The sequence below is a fragment of the Anser brachyrhynchus genome, assembly GCF_964034855.1.
Source record: "Anser brachyrhynchus genome assembly, chromosome: 4".
NCBI lineage: Eukaryota > Metazoa > Chordata > Aves > Anseriformes > Anatidae > Anser > Anser brachyrhynchus.
In genome coordinates this window covers 35,576,103-35,599,575 of record NC_137698.1, presented here as the reverse complement: position 1 = coordinate 35,599,575, position 23,473 = coordinate 35,576,103, and the positions used below count along the sequence as shown (strand labels likewise).

Below are 23,473 nucleotides of genomic sequence, written 5' to 3'. Positions count from 1 at the left end.
TTTTGTTGTTGTTTGTTTCATGAAGAAAAGAAAAGAAAAGAAAAGAAAAGAAAAGAAAAGAAAAGAAAAGAAAAGAAAAGAAAAGAAAAGAAAAGAAAAGAAAAGAAAAGAAAAGAAAAGAAAAGAAAAGAAAAGAAAAGAAAAGAAAAGAAAAGAAAAGAAAAGAAAAGAAAAGAAAAGAAAAGAAAAGAAAAGAAAAGAAAAGAAAAGAAAAGAAAAGAAAAGAAAAGAAAAGAAAAGAAAAGAAAAGAAAAGAAAAGAAAAGAAAAGAAAAGAAAAGAAAAGAAAAGAAAAGAAAAGAAAAGGAGAAAACCAATAAAATAAAGCTGGTTTAATAATTTTTCAGGAGATTTTAAATGATACTCACTTTATCAAGGCTGATGAAAATGACACTAGTGTCAGAGGGTAACAGGTTGCTAATAAATACAATAGTTTAGGAAAGTGCTATTCTTGTCATGGAAAAATATATTTTGAGAAAAATGATACTACTGTAATTCATTTCTGAAAGCTACAGAGACTTCTCAGATGAAGAATGCAGTTATTAAAGGCAAAAGTACACAATATGTTGTAATGAAATGGTTGTGCTGCACACTTCATTAAACGTTTTGTGAGCCATCTGGGAAATTCCAGCTCTCCCCCCTCGGAAAGAAATGTTTTACGTGGTTAGATCACTAGAGGGAGCACACGGAACGAGACTGGCACACAAAACCACACTGCCTTGGTGACTCCAGCCTGCGAGCAAAGTGAGCATGGGAAAGATTAACCAAAGGGCTACCGCAATGTGTGCTTAATCTTCTCGTGCAAGAAGTATGGTTACAGGGTTCATTGAGAAAGGCCTGAGCACTCGCAGCTATCAAAGATAAGTTAACCCAGCAACGTTCTCTCTGAGCGACAGAGTTGGGAAAAAGCTGACAGGCTGCGTGTTGCACGTGTCCATTGGAAGAAAACTGGCTGTCATACGAGATGCTGAAAAGCTTAAAAATTCAGAGAGCACAGTAGGGAGTCTTCCAGAAGGATTCAAAGAACTGATATGTTTTGGATGTGTTGACTGCTTGATTTACAATATTTAAAGGTGGAAAATAAAAGGGAAGAAACAGTCAAATTTCATATGAACATCAAGAACAGGAGAAAAGGCTGAAATGCAGATATATTGGAATAACTATGATATTTTCACGATCATTTCAAAAGTTAATAATTTGTGTAAAAAAATATAAAGACAAACAAAATCCTAACTCTGCTTTAACATTATGAGTAGAATTGCTGAAATAGTACTGTTCATAATGCACATTCTACAGTTCACTCTAATCCACCATTCCTTTCAGACGAGCAGCAAAAGCTACATTGCAGACAGAAGAAGCAATGCAGGAGAAGCTGCCCTCCTATCACAGAAACAAGCCAGTGAATTGCTGAAGTGCTGTGTCTTTAATAGAACTTAGAGCCATGCAGTAAGCTCGAGGTATACACCCAGCAGTGAATAAAGCAAACACAGATATTGTTGTATAATGTCACAAGAAATTATTTTTTTCTACATAAATAGTGGAAATGTCTCATTTTCCTCAATGTTTGTCAATGCCTGTAGCCTATGAATTTCATTTTTTATCCTTAGCCTGAATTGCAATATGCTAACTTGAATAAATGTAGCATAAAATACAGATTGGAATTTTAAATGAACACTTTTATTGGCATTTTAAAAACTAGTTTCTTAGAGTAATTGCACTAATAGGTACCTCTGGCCACATCCGTGGACTTGCACTTGGGAGGCCCCTGTGGATATGAGCAGCACTGGGCACCAGAAGTGCACCATCTGGCACCCCCAGGCATCGCTCCGACAGTTTTGCATTGAGCCCCGTGAAACTCTGCGCACAGACTGGCTGCAGCTCGGGTGGATCCTGCTCCCTGGTGGATGGAACGGCACTGTCGCACCCCGACACACTGCGCTGAGTGCTCTGCATGCATGTAAAACGCAGTATTTCAGTCTTTAACATTTGTAATAAAAGATACGCACATATAATAAAACTTCCTCTTTCCCTCTGTATGTGTACATATATATACATAAATACATCTATGCAACACTAAGTCTGAAGTATATAAAGATTATAAAGTCATCCACTCACAAACCGACAAAAACACTGCAAAACTAAAGGAAACACCTCTATTAAGGTTGCTCACACAACCTTCAGTTTCTCCGTGAAATGGCAGTATGGTACAATCTGGAAATGTCATTATCACCTTTTTTTTTTTTTTCCCTATAAAATCACTGCCTCATTCAGCAAATGTTTACATATTAAATACTGTTCATTGAATGTATCATTCCAAACCTTATTCTCACACGCTCCCCATTCCTGCACTGGCAATAAAATTACTGATTTTTGTGTCACCAAGTCTGTGGTGCTTTACAGCAAGAATGCATGTATTTTCACATATACCAACTCCACCAGCAAATATATATATATTATTATTCCTGCTTTATAGATATCTATCTATATCATTATATAGATATATATTATATATTATTATTCCTGCTTTATAGATATCTATCTATATCATTATATAGATATATATTATATATTATTATTCTTGCTTTATAGATGGAGAACTAAAATTCATCTTAGTCAACTCTGAGGCCATCTTTTTTGTCCTGTAACTTCCTCCTGAATTTACTATTTATCTTCCAAATGGAACAGTAAAAGAGGTAGAAAAGAGGCAGGAGTCCTAGAGACACAAGTCTTGTCCCTTTTTCCTGAGCACTGTTCATCTTGGCCATGGCATTGAGTGCAAGGTCAAGTGTAACACAGCTTCTGGCCTTTCTCTCTTCAGTTCTCAATCTTTTAACCTCCATAGCATAATTTTTCCTTTTAGTCCACCCCCTTTTGCATTCCCTATGGATTCTCTTCTTTTAGCACACAGTTTAAGATGGCTGTCCTTCCTGGGAGATCTTGCATTCTTCCCTACCAGTGTCATCTTGCTTGCTGATAAAACTTTTCTCAAAGTTGGTATATGCCCCCTCCACGTTCAAATCTGTAGGCTTACCAGTACTCACTAAATAACCTCAGTTTCTCAGTTTGCCTTTCTAAGGTCCCAGAAGTACAGATTTATCTTTTACTTTTCTCAGAAAGAGAATTGAACAAAATTGAATCTGCTCTAAGCTGCTTTAAGTTAAGTTTTTATGTCCATCCCCTTTAGATCTTGCTGCTCAGTGAAAGTAAGCATAAAACATCATTTTGTTGCTGGTTCACTGATTGTTTGGTAAAAAACAACCAACCAAACAAACAAAAAATCTAACTTCATTCACTTCCAAGAATATCCTAGCCCTGACTTTCTGGAAAATACATTTGGAAAAAAAAAGTTGGTATGCAAATGCCCAAATTTTCAATGGACTATGTCTTAGTATAGGAAATTAAAAGTCCCCTATGAGATCATAAAATCCACTATTACTTTCTCCCCCTCCCCCTCTATAAAATTAACAAACCTGCCCAGTTCTGAACCCTGGATATTTCTCAATATCCCTCTTCCCAGTGGTCCCATTTTTTATTTCTCTGACAGACAACACTATCTCCCTGTCTATGTATGTATTTCTCACTTTCCTAATCAGTTTATACCCTTTAATTCTGTAATTCAGAGTGTACCATGTCTCAGGTTCTCATGAGCTTCAAATGACCTAGCAAGAAATGAAGGTTGATTTTACAGGAACAGTATATGAAAGCAAGCAATATTTACAAACTTTATGCTTTACCACACAGGGATTATATGCTTTACCAGCATAGGGATTATATTTACCAGACAGGGAAACCAAAAAGTAATCCATCCTCAGTCCTTGCAACAGGCCCCTTCATATTCCATGCCAATGTGCACCTCTGTGCACCTTATTTGCACTGCAGTCCCAGTGGCCTCTATCTGTTACCATTTTATATTGAGAAACCATAGGATCAGAGAGGTGCAAAAGAGAGCAGCAGCACCCAGGGAGAACCTATTATTCTCCTCAGCCTATTCAGAAATTTTAAGTTCCCCGATGGCAATTAAATGCAGTTAATACCAATACTGCCTGATGGTACAATACATTAAGGGAAATCTCTGCCAACATTGCATCAATCCCTTTGCTCCCACATCCATCCCTAACCTTATGGTCTTCCCAGAAGTATCGTTTAATAGGATTAGAAAAATAATGTGAATTAATCTCATGCTTAAAGACTGGAGGATAACATCCAAATGTAGAAAGGAAAGACATTTTGCTTCAATCTAAGGGACAGTAACACACAATTTTTTTTTAACATTAGTAAGAAGGCAAGATCCTACTAGACAAAGCCTCTTGCTGTACGAAATCCACATTTTGGGCTGCTCAGTTAAGAAAACGTCTGCAGTTCCATGAAACCTTAAAGCTCTCCGTGGTATTTCCATCCTCGTCACTGTTGTCCTAAAAGCATTTGCCTTGACATCCCCTACTGCTGGTGCCACCGCACGCTAACAGGCAAGAGGGCACAGTCTGGGCCCCCGTATGCTGAGATGTGAAAAATCAATTGAATCCCCAGCAGATGGAATCACTGGTGCAGAAAGTGACTAAACACCACCAGTTATTCTGTGATACCGAAGTCTTGAAAGTGGATACTGCAAACACACACTACATGAAAAAAGTTGATTATATTTAGAATAACTCTCTGCATGTTATTTTTCTGGGGCTCTGTCCTTCTATAGAAATGTTAGTATTCACTGGTAAATTAAGAATTTGTCTCCAAATATCTTTTTGCTCACCGAAAACACACAGATACAAGATATGATATGATACACACTGATATATTACATTATCATATCACATTAGTGAAACATACAGAATATTTTCATTCCCATACCATTATGTTTTAGAACTGACAGCAGAGTCCTTACAGACTGTGACAGGAAACATGATTTGTATATTTATTCCAAACTTTGTGAATCTAGGTTCTATATATTTATATTACTAAATAATATCTAATTATTACATTCTGTACACAGTATCTACGGTATACAGTTTAGTACTAGATACACATAAATCCAGCCTGTTTCCTCTTTCTTCCTATTTTTTTCTTCCTTTTTTTCCCTGTCATTCTCTGTATTTTCTACTGATTTTATCAGCATCTTCTCACCTCTCTCTACGATTCTTTGTTTCTCTCTTTCAGGTCACATATTGCCGTATATATCTGTGCTAATATCCAGCTGAGCTGCAGTGAGGATTTTTCTAGTGTACTCTCTGTTTGTGTCAGTCCTATTATAATATACTCAGGATGATATATTACACTTGAAAGCTTCTGGTATAAAAATAAAGAAGTCATATTAGCTATTCCCAAAAGAATGTTAATCATAATCCTTCAATCATAATGATAATCATATTCATATTTGGAAAAAAAAATCTTTCTATGGTTGAGCATAGGAATAAATGTCAGAAGATACATGTTCTCTTCTTGGCTTTCACACAAACATCTTGTGGTTGTAAGGAAACTGATTTTGTTTTCTAGTTTATCTGTCAAAATACATGAATAATACTGCCCTACTTGATTGGGTGACGCTTGATTCAGCTAATGTTTCTAAAGGCTTTGAAAACATCAACTATGCCAGGTTAAAAAGGTGCAAAGTATTATTAGCTGTCAATTATGTTTTATAGAAAATGCTGTGGCTGAACATTCATCAGCCTAGTAAACTGGTAGAAAGAAGAAAAACAGGGACAATAATGGCTGGTTTGCAACAGAATATACTGGAGCCTGACTGCAACAAACTTTTGAATGAAATCTTCTGAGTCTGCACAGACATACTCATGCAAAGCCTGAAACCACAATTTACACGCACAGACAGTCTGGTCAAAATGAAACTTTCCAGTTTTAAATTCTCTATCTTTCTCTGTAAACTCTCCGCTGTAACTATACTGATGCTAATGGTATGAGGTCAATTAACTTTGATCTACAATGACAAGAGGACTAGCTCCCTAATTTATTGGAAAGAATAAACTTCCAGCAACCTTGAACATTCCCTGTGCACCACTGCGTGTGCTTCCTACCAGACTTATAATTGAGCACACTCTAGCGGTCTCCAGCATGCTAAGAAAGCTGTGTGCAGAAAAGTACAGCCAAAGAGAACAAATGAGTTTGTACATTTATTTCTGTAATATGACGCAATGTTTCAGCTGTGGACAACTCACCGTGGCCTTCCAGTGGTTTGAGAACCACTAGCCTAAAGACTGATGATATCTGATATTTGCAAATTCGACGATCTGTACCTTGCTTCCCAGTGAGATTATACTCTGTTTTAAAAACCAGCCAGGGCAATTTATGGAAAAAAATGCACGTCACTAGATTAACCAGTTTGAGATCATAATTTATCTCTAATGGCCTTTCTCTGACAACAGGAAAACAGAAGAAAATTAAGCTGATAGAGCTGTTCTAGTAATGTCAAAAGTTGGCATTCTTTATCAGTCTTTAACTTAAAAGCACTCCTTGTCAGAATAATGATAAAGGCATCATAGAAATTTTGCTTTTCATCTGTCTGACATATAAATCAATGATCCAGAAAACAAATCATTATATACGTATTTCTTTAAAAAAAGTGAATACAAAGCAAGCCACCTTGTCTATATTTTATATTTATCTTTGCCAGAGTTAGTTACACCATTTCTCTGAGCACACACGGCTGAAACTGCTCTCTGCTCCCACTTATAACACTGACCCCGTTTAGAGGGCACATCACAAGCAGATGCACTGAAATCGGTAGCCTTTTCCAGGGTGTGAGCTGACATAATGGGCGGCTTTCCTTTCCCTTGGGAGCAACCACTCTCTTTATCACTAGGACAAATGACCTGTAGGAGAGGCAGCCAGGGCTAGACACTCTGTTTCCTTATAAATGCCAGATCAGATCATAACACATTACTGTGACTCACCGTGTTAATGACCACGCACTTCGATTTGCAGGGAAAGCATGAAGATGTATCGGACTGAAGGCAAGCCCTGTGCATGTCACAGTACACTTTCTAGGCAGGCACACTAGTTTTAAAACTTTGCTTTGCCTTAGTAAACAGCTTTGAAATTCACAATTACAGACAGACCAAACCACTCACATTATCAATAAGTGAGGCTTACCTTAGAGTAATCGGGATCTGTTGAAACAGTCTAAATTACATTTTTTTTCACATCAGGGAAAGGCAGTTTTCAGCTCTCAAGGGGGCTCCGCCTGGACTCTTCATTTTGCCTTTTTTTTTTTTTTGAATGCGGGTCCTTGTCCCTCGTAGGGGGCAAATGCCAGCAGCTTTATATCCTTTCTCAGAAGTACAAGGCTCCACCTCACTCCTCCATAGTCCTGAGAGTGGAGAAGGATTACTGAGCCTAAAAAAAAGAAAAACAAATCTTTTTCAGGGTTCAATGATTCAGAAAAAGGGAAACAGAACTAGTCCATACTTTGGAGAAAGAAAAAAAATATTCTACTGTGGGAACAATTAAAGGGAAAATAAAAAAGAGATGTAAAGAAGGAAAATAAAGATCAGACAATATATGAGACAGAGAAAAGACAATGGGAACAAAACCAAGAGATCAGAAACAAGAAAGAGAGGGATTTAGTAATAAAAAGGAAGTACTAGAAATAAAAGTATTTACTATCCCATTGATGTATTTAAGATTATTTTTTTCCTCAAAGACTTCTGTTAACGTTAAATATTCAGTGAGTAGAAAAGCTTCCTGAAAAAAACAAACAAAAAAAACCCACCACCTCAAAAACAAACAAACAAACAAAAAACAACAGAAGAAAACAAGAAAATCTGAAAGAAAACACATGTGGAAGGAAAGACAAATATAAAGGAAAACGTTAAGTAACATAAAAACATGGATTTTCACACTAGTCACCAGTTCATCTGTCCTGTAATCACAGACAGCCATACTTCCATCCTTTTGGAAGCCTGGATGAGAATTACCCACCAAAAATTCAGTTCTTGTCATACCGTTACACACTTAACAGAACACTGAAGTAAACAAAATTTTTACTGCCTCAAAATAACATTTCAGAGGCAGAGACCAAAGCAGAATGCAGTACCTTACGTCCCTTCAAACGAGATTTTTTTAGGTTAAAATTCTCAGAAAGTCTCAGGAAATATATCCTCATGCTACACAGGAAAGCAAAAAAAATCCTATTTTTTTAATTATTTTTTTTTCCTGATAGTTCTTCTGGAACCCTGATTTTCTGTACATATCCAACAAGAATTATAAAAGAGGAAATGAACTGAGACTTCAATTCAAACTCCTTCAATAACACAACTTTTAGGATGCATCATCTTCCCAACAAAGGTAGTCACAGAATTATGTATATTCCCCAATGCAGTGTTCAAACATCCCCCAACCTAGGAAAGCACTCAAATGTTTTGCCACATTAGGAGAAAAAGAGTAATGGTTTTCACTTTTGTTAATGTTGTTCTTGTTAATGGACACTGCAGTTATTCACAAGTCTAAGACTTCTGCGAGGAAAGGCCCTGATTCATTGAACACCTGTTTCCAGTAACTCTCTTTACCTGAATTATTCTAAAAACAAAACAAAACAGATTTCAAATCCCAATAACCTACTGCAAAGAAGCGGATGTAGAGCTGTGAGGACAGTGGATGAGACAGATCACCTGTCTCCTTCCTGTGCCGAAGGTATTAGTCTCCTGCTCACTGCTTTTATCTGTGTTCGTCCTCTGAATTAATTTAAACCACATCTTTATCTTTTACTATTTGAAAGTCCTTCAGTTGGTTTCCATCTTAAGAAAGCATGTTAGTGGAGCCATTTTATATTTACATAAAGTGCCATAAATAATAGTAAGATGGAGAAACAGAATGGCTGGTAAAGCTGGTTACAGTTAGCACAGTTTAGCTGGCTAAGTCTTAGATTTTCCAGCACAGAAATTATGAATTAAAATGAAGCTTTTCCAGATGTTACTTTTTTAAACAGCAAGTTAAACAAAACCACTTAATTTTCCTTTAAAAATTGATGATGTTTTCTCCATGCCCATTGCATAATGTTATAGGCAAGGCAAGACCAAGTTCTGAAAATAAATTTTTATCTGATATGAATAGCTTTTTATGGAAAGTCTCACAAAAGCGTTTCAAAACAACATACACCCCCAGCACATAACAAATTATCAAAGCCTTGTGGTTTAGTCTTGTTTTCACTATGAAGATGATAAAGAGTTGTGCTTACTCCCTTTTCTTCCTGTTGCCTTCATATGTCTGCATGGAAATTCCTCTTAATCACATTTATAAGGAGCAATACGTTTCCTTCAATTTTTAAGAAACTCTCTGTAAAGGTATTGGTGAAAAATAACAGTCACAAGAAGGTGCGGAGACAGCAAACAAGAGAAAAGGAATCAAACTAAAGTGAATTTAATGTAAAAATGGAAAATATTTGGACTTACTATTTCTGGTTTACCATTTATGATTACTTGCAAATGAATGTTCTTTCTTTCCTTAAAAAGTTCTGTGTTTAAAAAGGCCTTTTATATTAGAAATCAGTTTGTATGTCTCAGGAGAAGGATGCTGGCATTCGTATGTATGTATGTCTAGGTCAGAAGAGTTAGAAGTGTGAGTTTTATATATAGGCATACCCATACATATACACGTACGTGTATGGTCTTCTTGCTCCCACAAATAAAACGTGAGTATATGCACCAATACATTTCCCTTTTCCACACAACCCCTACTACGTGTCTGGTTTTGAGCGACGCAATTAATCTTCCCTAGAGGCAGCAGGAAATAGATCCAGCAACAACCACTGAGGAGTACAGAATATAGATCAATCCTTGTTAAGTTTATATTTGATATGAGTGTCATGTTAGAGAAAATGCATGAGCACAAACTCTCCAGGAACAGATTGCCATCACTGTATTTTTCCCAAGCAGCTCCATGACACCTATTTTCAGGTGTCCTGATGAATCAGAATTACCTTCAAACACACTAAAGAGTGAGACACAGAAGCAGGCAGGTCAGAGGAAGAGGGAGATCTATAGGTTGGATCTTTTAACCCCAAGGAAAAAAAAATAGCAATACTTACCCTTACCCCTGGTAAATTACCCAGTTTCATTTTGTTTTGAAAGCTTTTGCTTCATTCTAAACTGTTGCATGTATTGTACTTTCCTTCACACCTTTGTATGAAAGGTATTGCCGTTTACCATCTCACAGTGACATGCTACATTTGACTGAGCATAATTTCTGTCATTTATATTAGTAATAACATTTTGCAAGAGCTTTTCAGCTTATTACTATTTTAAAATGAAAAGATAAATGCAAATGTTTTATTACAACTTCAGAAGCATTCGTGTTGATAACATTTTAACAAAAATATAAAAATTAGCTAAAAAAAAACACAACTAAAATAACAGTAGCTAAAAGGAGATCTTTTTTCCATGCCGAAGATACATTTTCTAAGCCTGTTATATAGAGATTTTAAACATCTGTGCTATTCTTGCCAGTCTTTTTTTTTTTTTTTTTTTTTTTTTAAGCCTTTGACTTTTGTGGAAGGAATATTTTTACAGGGTAGCTGTGATAAATAAGTAAGTGCTGGAATTTCTAAGACTATGGATGATATGGATGATTTGCTGATGCAAACTGAGTACAAATAGGTTGCAATTGCTTTTTTCTACTGTTTCTATAGACATTTGATAGCATGCAAAACTTCATGCTAATGATTTGGACATGTAAGGCTGCATTTAGATACACACATTGCCCAGAATGAGTCATTTCAGAAAACTGGACTTTCAATGTTTTCTTTTCACTAGCAACAAAGAGTGCTCAGAATTACATAGGCTGGAGACCTATTATACTCAGCTGTATCTAAAAAAGACAGTTCTCATCTAATGAAACCACATATCTTTTGTTCACTCTAAAATATGATATAAAGGTGATCCTTTGAATTAAAGATACGTAAAGCCGCAGTGATAGTGGCTGAGCTGAATTAGGCTAAGTATCCACATGAACCCATGGAAATGCATGTTTCATAGCTGTGGACAAAGATAATGGCATGCAAGGAACTGCTGTTCCAGAAAATGATGTAGCCTTTCATCCTTAATAACCAAATAAAAAATGGGAAGTCAGTACTTGGGAGCTACTCTAGCAAGCAGATCTCCAGGAAACAAGGTTCCCCACAGACTCTTCCTTGATCTTAAAGCTTAACGTGAAACATTTATATGCACGTAGCACCTGGCCAGAAGACGTGGGAAGGCACTTTTATCACACTGGCTGTATTTCTTTCTTAAATAATAGATTTCCTCTTCCCCCCACCCCCCTCCTGGAAACGAAATACATGCTCAATAATGTTTCTGTGCATTTTTTTATTATTATTTTAACACTTTAAGAACAACCAGATGATTCTGAAAACCATTAACACCCTCAAATTGTCTGATGCTGAATGCATTGCAGCTTTTAGACAGCAAAAATATGTCGTCAAAGCGAGTAAGTCTTTTCTAAAAAAAACCAACAACAAATAAACCACCAGCGCTAATAATAATTGAATGCTAACCTACTAGCCACAGTTCTTTGACATACGGGCATGTGGATAAACGATGCTCAGACTAACTAGGTCCAACTGAAACCACACAACAGTCAGTCAAATGCACAGTGTTTTCCCGAAGACGTTACACAGGAGCGAAGAACAACGGCATGGGAACCTTCAGTCACTGCTCCCAGCCACTGCCAGCTTCACAGTGGTCAACTCACCGGGGTATCATGCAAGAGTATCAAACATATTATGTGTATGTAAACCTGTACATACTATGTTTACATCTTTGTGAATATTCTTCAGATTATCCTATTTTTTTGTCTACATCCTCGAGTAACAGTGTTGTATCCGTCACATATGCAAACCTCCATGATAACAGCAGCATAAAGCAACATCTAGGTACCTTCCTCCATTGAAGCCAGGGGGAAAACACACTTTGTACCAAAAGACAAGCAGCTTACAGCAATGCTTCTTCACTTTTGATGTAAATGGGAAAAAAAATGAAAGGGGATTTCAGCATGGCTTTTAATTTTTTTTCAGTATTAGTATTTTTGTTACAAATGATAAATCCCTAAATATATTCTCAATTAAGACTAACATCTTTTGAATGTACAAGCTGAGAAAATAAAGATATTTTTAAAAATGCAAAATAATTATTCATATCTTTTTCAAACAAAAAACTGATTTTGCTTCAGCTTTCCAAATACATCCAGCTTTTGGCTGAGAGCAAACCAGAAAAGAAAAAAAAATCATGCATTTTGAAAGAAACTATGAAAGATGGTAGTATCTTGCTTACTTCTTTGGTCTGGGATATGCAGAGTTTGGACACCCACATTTAGCCTTAAACCACCTCTTGCTAACTGCACATCAACTTTCTTCCCTGTTTCAGGATTCCCAGGGAACTGAGAAATAAACCTTAAAAAAATCACAAGGTCACAGCAGGAAAAACAGTTGAAGAGACTGAATGCAACCCAGGCAGTAACAAATGCACTTTGGTCCAAACAAAGCAAATGAGGAAATATTGGAACATTTCGCCATCATTTTCACTTCTCACTACACCAAAATTCTTAGCTGTAAGGTGTAAGAGTAGGATTTGAAATGAGAAGGAGAAGCAGCTCTCTTCATCTGCAGCAGAAACAGAACGTGAAATACCTAAAAACATTTGGGGCTACTACAGCTGTTTTAACAGCACTCATCTCACCAGCTGATTTTTCTAGATTTGCATATGTGTAGAAGAATAGCAAGCATTCCTCTTTCCTCCTTCTCCTGTGAAAGGGTGCATTGTTTCCAGTTGACATTTTGGAAACTGAGGCACTGTAAATCCTCTGCACAAGCCAGTGGGAAATCGGTGCTCCCCCTTGTGCTCGCTCTGACACCTTAAAGGTCTTTAAGAGAGCTTGATGACTTCCCTCCACTGATAAGGAAAGAAATTTCAGAAAAAAACAGCAAAAGTGCAGCTGCTACTTTTGAGTTGGACAGCTCTGAGTTTGGGCAGCTCAAGCTACTGAAATGAGTATGGAGATAGGGAGCAAGCCATTGCGACTGTAGGTACTGTGGCACCTGGCCAGCCCCGCGCAACGCTGCTGCGTTCCTTATGCCAATATGTGGAGAAATGTAGATGCTTTGGAACGAGATTCAAAAAAGCCCAGCATGATGAGCAGGGAAGCCACTGTATTTTATGTCACATAAAGGGAAGTGAGCATGGCCCCAGCTCAGAGAGCTAGAGCTTAGTGAGCAGGTGGGACACAGGTCTAAATTCATTCAGGCAGAGGAAGGAATTGAACCCTGGGCAAATATTGCAACTACATGGTCACTGAACAGAATGCAGTGTTCACTTCTCTTCCTCATGTATTTTGCAAAGCCTGCTTCAAGAACAGCACAAGATGGGGCACAGGAGCTGGGACAGGCAGAGAAACCCCAGCTTTGTGATTTTAGATGCGTCTTCCCACTTCTGTCTCATTTGAAGCAGTTCAGTTCTCAGAGCTTGAGATGTCTAGGGACTTCTAACATAAGTGAATGTGGGCGCACATAGAAGCTGGGCAAATTTGGTGTCCAGATAAGTAGGGTCTTGCGAAGTTCTCACAGTGGGACACAGGCAGTCCAAAGGGCTATCGTAACTCCCTGAATATGAATTTAGACCTAAACTGTTGCTATCAAAGTTAGCTCATTCAGTTTGCTAAATGCACTTAATAATCCCTCGCTGCTTAGCATGAGGTTGTTTCCTGCCCTCACTAAGCAAGCACAGAAGGAATTACAAAGATCTGCTCCAGCACTTTTACAATTAGTCCAAACGCTGGGTGTTGGTACATCCTTTTCAGGTGGGGACAGCAAACATTGCATGAGCATAGCAGTATTACTTCCTCCAAAGCAGCTGAAGAGGAGCTGGTAAGGCGTCCTGCCTCTGCACTGACCAGTCTGTTAACTATAAGGGACTTGAGGAGAAAGGCCATGCCTGTGGCCAAGCCGTTCGTTTGGCGCTTGGCATGACTCTTGGACTAGTTCAACTTCTACGTGACCCTGGGCAAGTTGTGTATTAGCTTCTCAGTTTTCCAGCTATGAAGTGGCAATTCAGAGTACCTCCACGTTTCCTCACCATCAGCCAGGTCTATTTTCATTGTAAACATTGGGCAGCGGATGTCTTCTATTATTCATAGACTCAGGACAGATGGGACCAGAACACCTTCTCATCTGACCTCCTGCATACCAGAGGCTATTATGTGTATCTGCAATACACAGTGGGGAGTTGATCACAAATGGGGTCTCGAGGTGCTCTTCCAACAGAAGAGAAATAATAATATTAACTCCTTCAAACATAGCCATCACCTTCCTCTACCTGGCCAAAGCACTGGGCCTATTTAGAATTCACATAATTCTTTTTCATTTCAGTAAATCTAGCAAACTTCTGTGTTTCTTCCCGATTTTGATTTTTTCCTTATTTTTCCTGCTTTTTAAAATGGAAGAAGTTACTGAAAGAGCTCGTAATCATTAAGATATTTCAAAGAAAAACACACTTGGACGCCCCAATTCCTTAACTACTGATGGTATGTGCTAATGCACTTAGCGTGAATGAAATTGTTTCTAAATTAAGTATGACACAGTTTTAAGATAAAACAAATTCTGGAAAACAATTAGACTGTCTAGTCATGAAGTATAAAACCATATAAATCAGACTTCTTTAGAAAAACTTGCCCCACTTATTGACTTCTAAATATTATAAGACTTACCCAAGGAAGGTACTCATATTTTCATTGTTGCTTAAATGAACAAACAAGTAACTCAGGTATAACCAAATCTTTACTTTCATGCACCCTCAGATAATGTCATCAGAGGCTTATTTTTACTTTCTGTAGGTTTACAAAGGAAGTATTTAAATGGCACTCAACTACACCCAAGAGAGGATCAAATAAAATTCAGCATAATGGGCATAAGCTTACTCCTCCTTTCTGCTGGAATAAAAAAGAAAACTGCTCAACCCAAAATAGTAGCAGAATTTTCACATCTTCTATCTTGGACTAGAAGAAAATAGCACGAAAGAAAAAAGTGCAGCAAGAAATCTGATGGAAGGTATATATGCCTGCCTAACATATTCAATTTATAATTGTATTATACACTGCCCTCATGTCAGCTCTCAGAAAACAAAACAAAACATGATATTGAAAAATGCAGTGATTCACATTGTTTCTCATCCAAGTGTGTGCATGTGTGTGTGTTTCCTCAGGCTTTCCAATCCTTGTTCAGAAACTATGGTCATCTCAGTGTCAAAATTCAATTTATCAAATCCAATATCTATTAAGGGAATGAAACATAAGGCCTCACAGCATGTAAGAGTTCAAAAAAAGACGATTTGATCATCCCCTGTGGACTTAAACCTGTGATTCTGTTACACTTAGTACTGAACTGAAGGAGACAGAAGATACGCTATCCTCTTTCTGTTTCCTTGTAACACAGCCAAGCTGATTTGACTATGGAGCTCCAGACAGTGTAAGATTGTCCTCAACTGCACTCCCTCCCCATTCAAGAGCTGTAGGTATATTCTCTGAGAACTTCTTGCAGGAAGAGTACACTGAAGAAAGTAGGTAAAGTTCAGAAGATCTGAAGATAAGACCTACCTAACTTAAAAACAGACAGGACAATAACTTTACTTGCATGGTGCTTACATTCAGGAAAATACACTGTAATTGAGGGTTCCAAGACTCGAACAGTCCCTGTTATATGGGACGGGATGAGGGAAACTGGTACTGGAAGTGAAGGAAATGAAGAGTGGGAGCAGGGGAGCAGCATAGTACCACCCAGGCTGAGCCAGACATTGGGAATAGTCAAGGGATAACAGGAAAATTGCAGGTTTTGAAATGATATCAGCTCATCTAATCTAACCCTGGAGAGTACTGGGCCCCAAAGACAGCAAACCAAGGTGAACTGAAGACAGAATGAGCTATGAAGTTGGAGAGAGAGCTGAGATTGCTACAATGAAGGAAGACAGAATGAAGGATTCAAGGAGGAATAATACGGGGAAGAAAACCGGGGTAGTGAGAACAAGACAGAAGACTGAGACAGGGAAATGAGGAGTAGTATGACAAGGACAGAGAGGTTCAATCTTTGAGGATCTGGACAATTAGTGATGACTCCCTTCCGGTGATCTGGATGGTACGGGAAAATTTCTCCATTCCCAGCAACAGGTTAGGGAACCCTGGGAATTCACATCCCTTCTTCCTGTCTGCTGACAGTCAGTATAGAAAAATAAGTCTCTGCTACCACTATCAATTACATAGTTAGCTCAAGTAGGAGATGGTTGTAAGATGCATCCAAAGATTGCCATCTTTCAGATAACCCCTGTGGGTGCTGTTATGATTGCACAAAATATAGTTTGGTTTTCAGTTTGTTTTTCTAAAAACCTAGGGAATGGCAAAAATACTAAAAAGAATATTGTGTTTGCAATGAAGAAATTCATAAGATAAAAAATATCACAATTACAAATGCCTGTTTTCTCTTAATGTGCCCTATTCTGTGCCTATCCCTTATGATATACATTGCTCTACTGTGATCACAGCTGCATAGCCAAGACAACTGTTGTTCTTGTAATCATTGTCTTATTTCTTTTTTCCTGTTTTTTTTTTTTTTTTAATAACTCCGAAGACAGGTGGCAAATTTATGAGAGCACTGCAATTCCTAGGGTCAAGGCAGTTGAATGCTGCCTGAAGAATGAGATCCCATGCCTGCCTCTGCATGTAACACATGGCAGGTCTCTGAACAGAAACCTTTGCTAATGGGATGACCACCAATTCTCTCACTTTTTACTTGTGCCATGTGAAACATCTGGCCAAGTTTACTGAGTCCTCACAGCTGCAGTTCAATGTATCATAACGATTTTCTGAATACCTAATATGGTATAAAAATGCAGAGTGCTTTGAAGAGCATTTTGAAGGCATCTCAGTGTGACCACCAAAATTAATGGCAGTTCTGGCTTTCATATCACAACACTGCCTGTGTTGTGCAGTAACACAGCTCGATTTTCTACAGATACTGTAAAGTATTGCAAAAGTGTCCCCATAGATCACCAACTCAGTCACTGTAACAGAGTATAAGTAATATCTCTGATGAAGTAAAGACGATGAAGGAACATACTGACATGGTGGAAATTAAGTAGTGTGTTTTACTACACATAATGCATTTCTACTTCTGTAGGAAGGAGAAAATACAGGACGTACAAGCAATGTTAAATTTAACGTGTGCCTGATTTTACAGTCTTAATTACGGTCTTTGTTTCTACATTTTTTTAATGCAATATCCTATAGACAATCTCATCTAAGCAATGTTGAAGAATATATAGGGAAGAGCCAGACCCAAAAGAAATTGGAGTGTAACCCTTTTTGTACCAATTTGGAAAAAGACGTAACCTGGCATGTTATTTCCAGACAGTTGCAACACAAAGTTTGACCAAAGACAGGGGCTGGACTAAGAAGAAACACAGAAACAGCTTTTGTTTTTTTACAGACTAGTTTTCTGAAAATCATCACAGTTCATTTCAGTCTGAACAGAACCAAGCGTGTTCCTGACTTCCATGCATGCAGGCATAGGGAACTCAGTGGAGGACATGAATTTTAGAGGTTTTGCCTTCAGACCCATACACTTCCAGCTCAAACCCACTGCAACAGCGCTTCTGGGAAACCTACCACTCGATGACCCACGGCAGGCACGCGTGGGGATTCCTGCCAGGCGTGCAGACAGCCTTTGCTCCCGAGGTGCCGCCTCAAACACCTCGTCCCCTCCTCGCCGTTGGGCGGCCTCTCCGCGGCCCGCCCCGCCCCGCCCCGCCGCAGCAGCACGGCCGGGGGCCGCAGAGCACGGCCGCCATCTAGCGGCCCGGGAGGCCGCTCCCACCCGAGCGCACAAAATGGCGGCCCGCCGCCGGGGGAAAGCGGCCGGGTCGCGGAGGTGTTTCGGGATAATGGGCCGACCCCTGGGCTAGGGGGAGAGGGGAACGGGGACATTCGCTTTTAAAGCCTCCTCTGTTTTGGCCATGGACGCCAGTTTAAGGCGACAGACTAACATAAACCTTTATTTTTCTCCAGATCAGAAAAACCGGGAAATCCTTGACTCCACAACCATTCCTGTGTTGGATTAAAAATAATAATAAAAACAAAGCCAAAAAAAAAAAAGTCTGCACAAGAGCTTCTTAATGAAGAGGCTATGAGATATTTTCTAGACATATAAGCAAAATATATTTTTCCCTTCCTATCTTAGAAAGCCGACTCACTTTTGCTGTTTCTGGAAAGTTTCATTCAGACTGATGCTTGCCAGGGAAACCTGCCATGAAAGTGCCAAGGCCAAGTGGTTCCAACCTGGCAAGCAATCAGCTGAAAACAGAGCCCTACAAGTGGGAGTGCTGAGCAAATATGCACAGATAATGTTGCTGCTTCTTGCTGTAGCCTTCCAGGACTTACATGAGCTACACAAGGAGATCAAATTGAGTATGTTCTGTTTTGCAGCCCAAATGCCTTATTACACCCTTGAAAGTTAACCCAAAGTTTCTGAAGATAAATGTTTCCTTAAAATCTAGTCCTACTTGAACTACCTTTGAAAAAGCAGGAAATAGTATGTACATGGCTAGAACCTTATGAGAATTCACTCAATTAGCACATGAGATCAAGGAAATACTAAACAAGAAATTTCTGTAGCTGAAGCCAAACTTCTCTTCTGTGAGCACAGGTGCCCTGTGTTTATCTGACATCCACATAACCAGTAAGGCTTCTCTTTCTTTTCCAGAGGAAAGTTTGGAGGTTTATGCTGTCACAGGATTCAGAAAAGGGCAAGGATAGCTGTGGTGGTTTAAGTCATAACCACACATTGCTACTAGTCCTGTTTTGCTTCCTTCCAAATCTATTGTCCCCAAATCTGATTTATGAGAAGGGGGTACATGTTTTTTCCATCAGTGCGTAAAGCTAAAATGCTGGGCTTCAGATTGCAACAGTGGAGAACCAAGCGTTTCCTTGACTCAGCTTCAGAAGGGGAAACCTCCAGCAGAGACACAGCACAGGCAGCTGGAGCTTAAGGGCACACCAAAGCACCACATTAGGATTTACCAGGAGTTGCCTGTTAAACCCCAAATCAAGGAAGTTGAGGGAGGGTTTTACAGGTGTCCACCTGGCATGCTCTATTCTTGAAAATGGCAGAGAAGGAGAGGGAGGAGTTTTAGAAAATTGTGTAATGTGTTTGGAAAAAACAAAAACAAAAACAAAAACAAAACCATTGCAAATCCTAATGCAAGGTGCTACCGACCCCTTTTGGTCAGATTTAGCACCTACTTCATAGCAAGTACTACCATGTTCCAACTACACAACTGTTTTTCTTGAAAGCACTCAAGGAGGCCCAAATGAAAGATTTTCAAATACTTGCTGAGTCCCTCTGAAAAGACTCTTCCTTGACTCAGCTAGCAGATTTCTTATGCACAGAATAGAAGGAGACCTCTTATCCACACATCACAAAGCTATGCATATTTGGGGACAGAAGCTGTGAAAAGAACACAGCAACACAAAAACCAGAAGCAACCATAACAGTGAAACTTTTCCTTCTTCTCCTAAAAACTAATAATAATACTAAAGCACATGCTGGGTAGCAGCAGTCTGTCCACGTGCCAGAGGAAAACAAATAGGACAAAACTAAAAAAAATGTCCAAAGCATTACACAAGCCAACCCCTTCAGGAGAAAAAACAGCCCTTTGATTAACTGAACACTGGGTCCTGGCATTAGCTTTTAGAGTTGTTATTTTTCTCCTGTAAGACTGCAGTAATCTTGAATGTCTACTTCTTAAGAATGTCTGCTTCTACCCCCTTCTGAGGTCCGTGCAGTGGTCTATTTATAATTGTGGGATACCAGTGCTAGTGCATCATGACACATGGCCTCTTACTGGAAATGTTCCTGGCTGATTTGCTAGCAACAGAACGAGCAGATGACATATCCTCCAAGAACAAGAAGTACATTTCTTAGGGAGGAAGTAGGAAAAAGAAAAGCCTAAAAAGATGCATAGAAAGGTGCTCAAAACAAAATAATAAAAAAAAAAACAGGAAGGAAGAAGTCTTGAAGGCAGTTATCCTCTATTACAGGTTAGTAATGGAGTGAAGCTATAGACCAAAGTCTCTGTCAATTCTGTTGCATCATTTTGTATGTTCTAATTGAGATAGCAAGGGTATATACTTTCTGAAGGTGAAAAGTATTGGTAACTACAAATATCAAAATCAAGGTGAACAAACCTATTAGGCATTTTAGAAAAAACTCGTTCACAAGACTGCCCATCATCACACAACAAGTCCACAACACTGTTAAAAGAAACTCATAAAACTGATTTCAGCAGAAGTTTGAGAGTTCTTCCCTGCAGTCCACCAGGAAGATATCTTGACAGAACCAGAAAAAAAAAAATCCTACTGGGATATCAGCTGACACATTTTCATTCTTCCACAACTTTCTCTTTTCCATTCCCTTGAGTGCTGTGTCAGTCAACACTTCTCAAAGTCCACATTCCCTTATCAACAACCAGACTCTAGTGTTCATGGTATCCCCTTGCCAAAGGTTCAGCAAGTTTGAAGCATGCCTTGTTTATTTTGGAGATTTGATAAACTGTGATTCTTGGCTCTCAGGATTTCTAAGTTTGGGAACAGCTTTATTTACCATGAGCTCTGAATTAAATCTATAAAATTTGTATGACAATGTGTAGAAGGCCTCTTAGAGGAGAGCTGTACAGCACTGCTAATGAAATGGTTATGGACAGCGTCTGTTTAATAATAAAAACAACTTGAGCTAGCATACTGAAGAGTAAGCCACACCAGTGCTGATATGACTGGAGTGTTTGTCACACTTAGTGATAACAGAAGGCTATTTATACATTTTAGTGTACAAACCAGGCACTCTGTGCTGAGCACAGGTGAGAGAGTAAAAATACACAGTTATGAGTAGTCTTATCCTTTTTACATGGTACTATTGGGTCACAGAATCACTTTCAAGGTGATTTTCATAGAGTTTAAGTTACTCAAGGGAAATCCACAGCATTCCAACCATTGCAAATGCTTCTGAGTATTCACATCTCATACAGTGGGAAAGCTACTCTGCACTGCCTTGTCAGCAGGAAACTCTTAGGGTTTTCAAAGGGCATCCTCATGTCATAGTAACTACTCAAAGAAGGGCATTCATTCACATGTGGTATTTCCCCCTGAAGCATCTCAGTACAGGTTGTCTACTGTATTTGGAGCTCTGTAGTCAGAGGAAGCTGTTATTTCAGATAGTAGCAATGAGGGAATTGCTTTTTCAGAGGCCTGTGTTTCATGATAAAGGAGGCTGTTGCTTGGGAAGAGCAGATTATCATTATAAATATCAGCTTCATACACTTACTCTTCTTGGTAGTGGTTGATATCTGGAGTGCTAAATTAATGGACAAGTGTGGTAACTACATCCTATATCGTAAAATCAATAAGTTAACTAGTCTCCTTGGGTCCTTTAGTCTAATGTAAAGTCTGTATTTCCTTGTCTACAGCAGAAGATATCTGTCTGGGGAGGTCACATTACAGGAGTCAATAATAGTATGGAAAGCACTTTGCCTCAGTTTGAAGATGACATTTTAATCAAAGAATCATTTCTCTAAGGAAATCAGAAAGAACTTCTGTTTAACTCAATGTAGGCAGCCCCAAAGACACTACTGATGCTTTTTGAAAGTAATTTTAGCAAATAAGATAGCCAAAATATTTAGGCTATATAGGACCACGCAACAGGAGATTCAGGATTTTTCAGGCTAAGAAGAACTTGCAGCTACTGGGGATTTGCTGCTGCTTCTGTTTCACCAGGGTTATTTAGTGTTTGTTTGGGCTCTGCTATCTTCTTTCACTGTTATGCAAAGCTCTCAGACGTGTGTCAATAACACAAAACCTGTTGCCTGCAATGTTTTCTTCTCACAGATGAATTCAGTACCCATTATTTTGGAATAAGGACTGTACCTCTCTTTCCACTACATCTTTTGATCACATGGATTTCATCTGTAAGGTGCAATTGTAGTAAATGCATGTCCCCACTGCCAGAAGTTCATCAGAAAACATTGAGCTCATTGCTGCTTTAATTCTGCCCATGCCTTCCAAAAACTGTTAAGAAGAAAGTAGTTTCGAATGGACATGGAAAGACTGAGGGCAGGAAAAATTTTAGAATGATACAGTCTTTCAGGACAGAGAGGTAGGATTCAGGATCTGATTCAGGATTCAGCCGATGCTCTCCTGAAGGACCAGTAGTGTGTACTTACTTGCAAGTTAAAGGCTGGAGGACTTCAGGCCTTCTAGGGAAGGTGAGCCAGAAAGTAGTGATGATGATTTACTGGGGATTCCTCCTTCCCTCCCCAAGCTAGCGTGCTGGTGTCTTAGAACTCCTGATTATCGATATACACATATCTCTCTATATACATTCTCTTGAGAATTAACTCTATCTTTCAACCCATACTTTACAGTGTTAACAGTAATTCACAATGGCTTTCCAGGTATCAGAGTCAGCATTTTGCTTTCAATGAGGCATTAATATTTATTAATTTTTCAATATTGACATGATGATTCTCTCCAGTCTGACCTTGGGCCAGATGTGCTTTTTAGGCGTATTCTTCCCGTGTGCAGTAGATGGTGATTTGTAGGCCAAATGCCTGGACAGTTGCTGATCAGCAAAGAATTACCCCAGGACAGTCCTGCCTAGCACAACATGCACTTCCATGTGCACAGCCACATAAAGGGGGACAGCTCTCCCATTTGCATATTAAGCACCTGCATGATTTATGCAGACACCGCAGGTCAAACAGCATCACTTTATTGGCCTCTACACTGGTAGAAGAAAAGTCTTTCTGAACATCCTCATCTTTGTTGGCTCTAAGTCTCCTAATTTCCCAGCTGCATGAAAACCATGACATCCCAACAATTCTTTGCAGCTGCTGGAACTTTAACCAAATATATTTTTGGCACTGCACAAGGTGTCTATTGAGAAACTCAAGCCAATGATCCTCCGAGTTGCTGAAAACCTCTTGAAACCTCCACCCACACACCCTTTCCCCTGCTGTGTCTGTACCGTCAATTGTAATGAGAATCATTTTTTATTTTTGTTTTTGTTTGTGTGTTTGTTTGTTTACAAATATCTTGGTGTCTTCTTTCTGGGTCTATAATGCTTAAGTCAGTTTGCCATCAATTATTTGATGAATTACCAGCTTCACATCATTCCTAGAAGATTTAGTGGAATCCAGAATCACCTGATGCCTATTGAAAGCAAGGTACAGGGTATGACATTGACCTGCAGATAGGGACATTATAAAACTTACTGTCCTAGCAGAAGGTCTGGGGTGGAGTGCAGGAGGACTCAGCACTCTCCTAAATTTACACTGCTCAGTAGATGGAGAATTCCTCATTTCAGGACATGAATAAAATATAGGAACCTCAGTGGGCTACTTCCAAGGTACTCTCTGTTCAAGTCATACTCTGCACCTACTCTTCCTATT

The 23,473-nt window shown here is 38.9% G+C and overlaps 1 protein-coding gene across 1 annotated transcript in view; it reads right to left on the bottom strand.

Moving 5' to 3' along the window:
- The window catches only part of TTC29 (tetratricopeptide repeat domain 29), a 208,528-nt gene extending 190,754 nt beyond the window's left edge, over positions 1–17,774 (bottom strand). Inside the window, 3 exon segments of the mRNA XM_080588633.1 lie at positions 1,728–1,946; positions 7,098–7,340; positions 17,643–17,774. Coding sequence (XP_080444759.1) covers positions 1,728–1,821 — 94 coding nt within the window. The 5' untranslated portion in view covers positions 1,822–1,946; positions 7,098–7,340; positions 17,643–17,774.
- Positions 17,775–23,473: the final 5,699 nt, after the last annotated feature.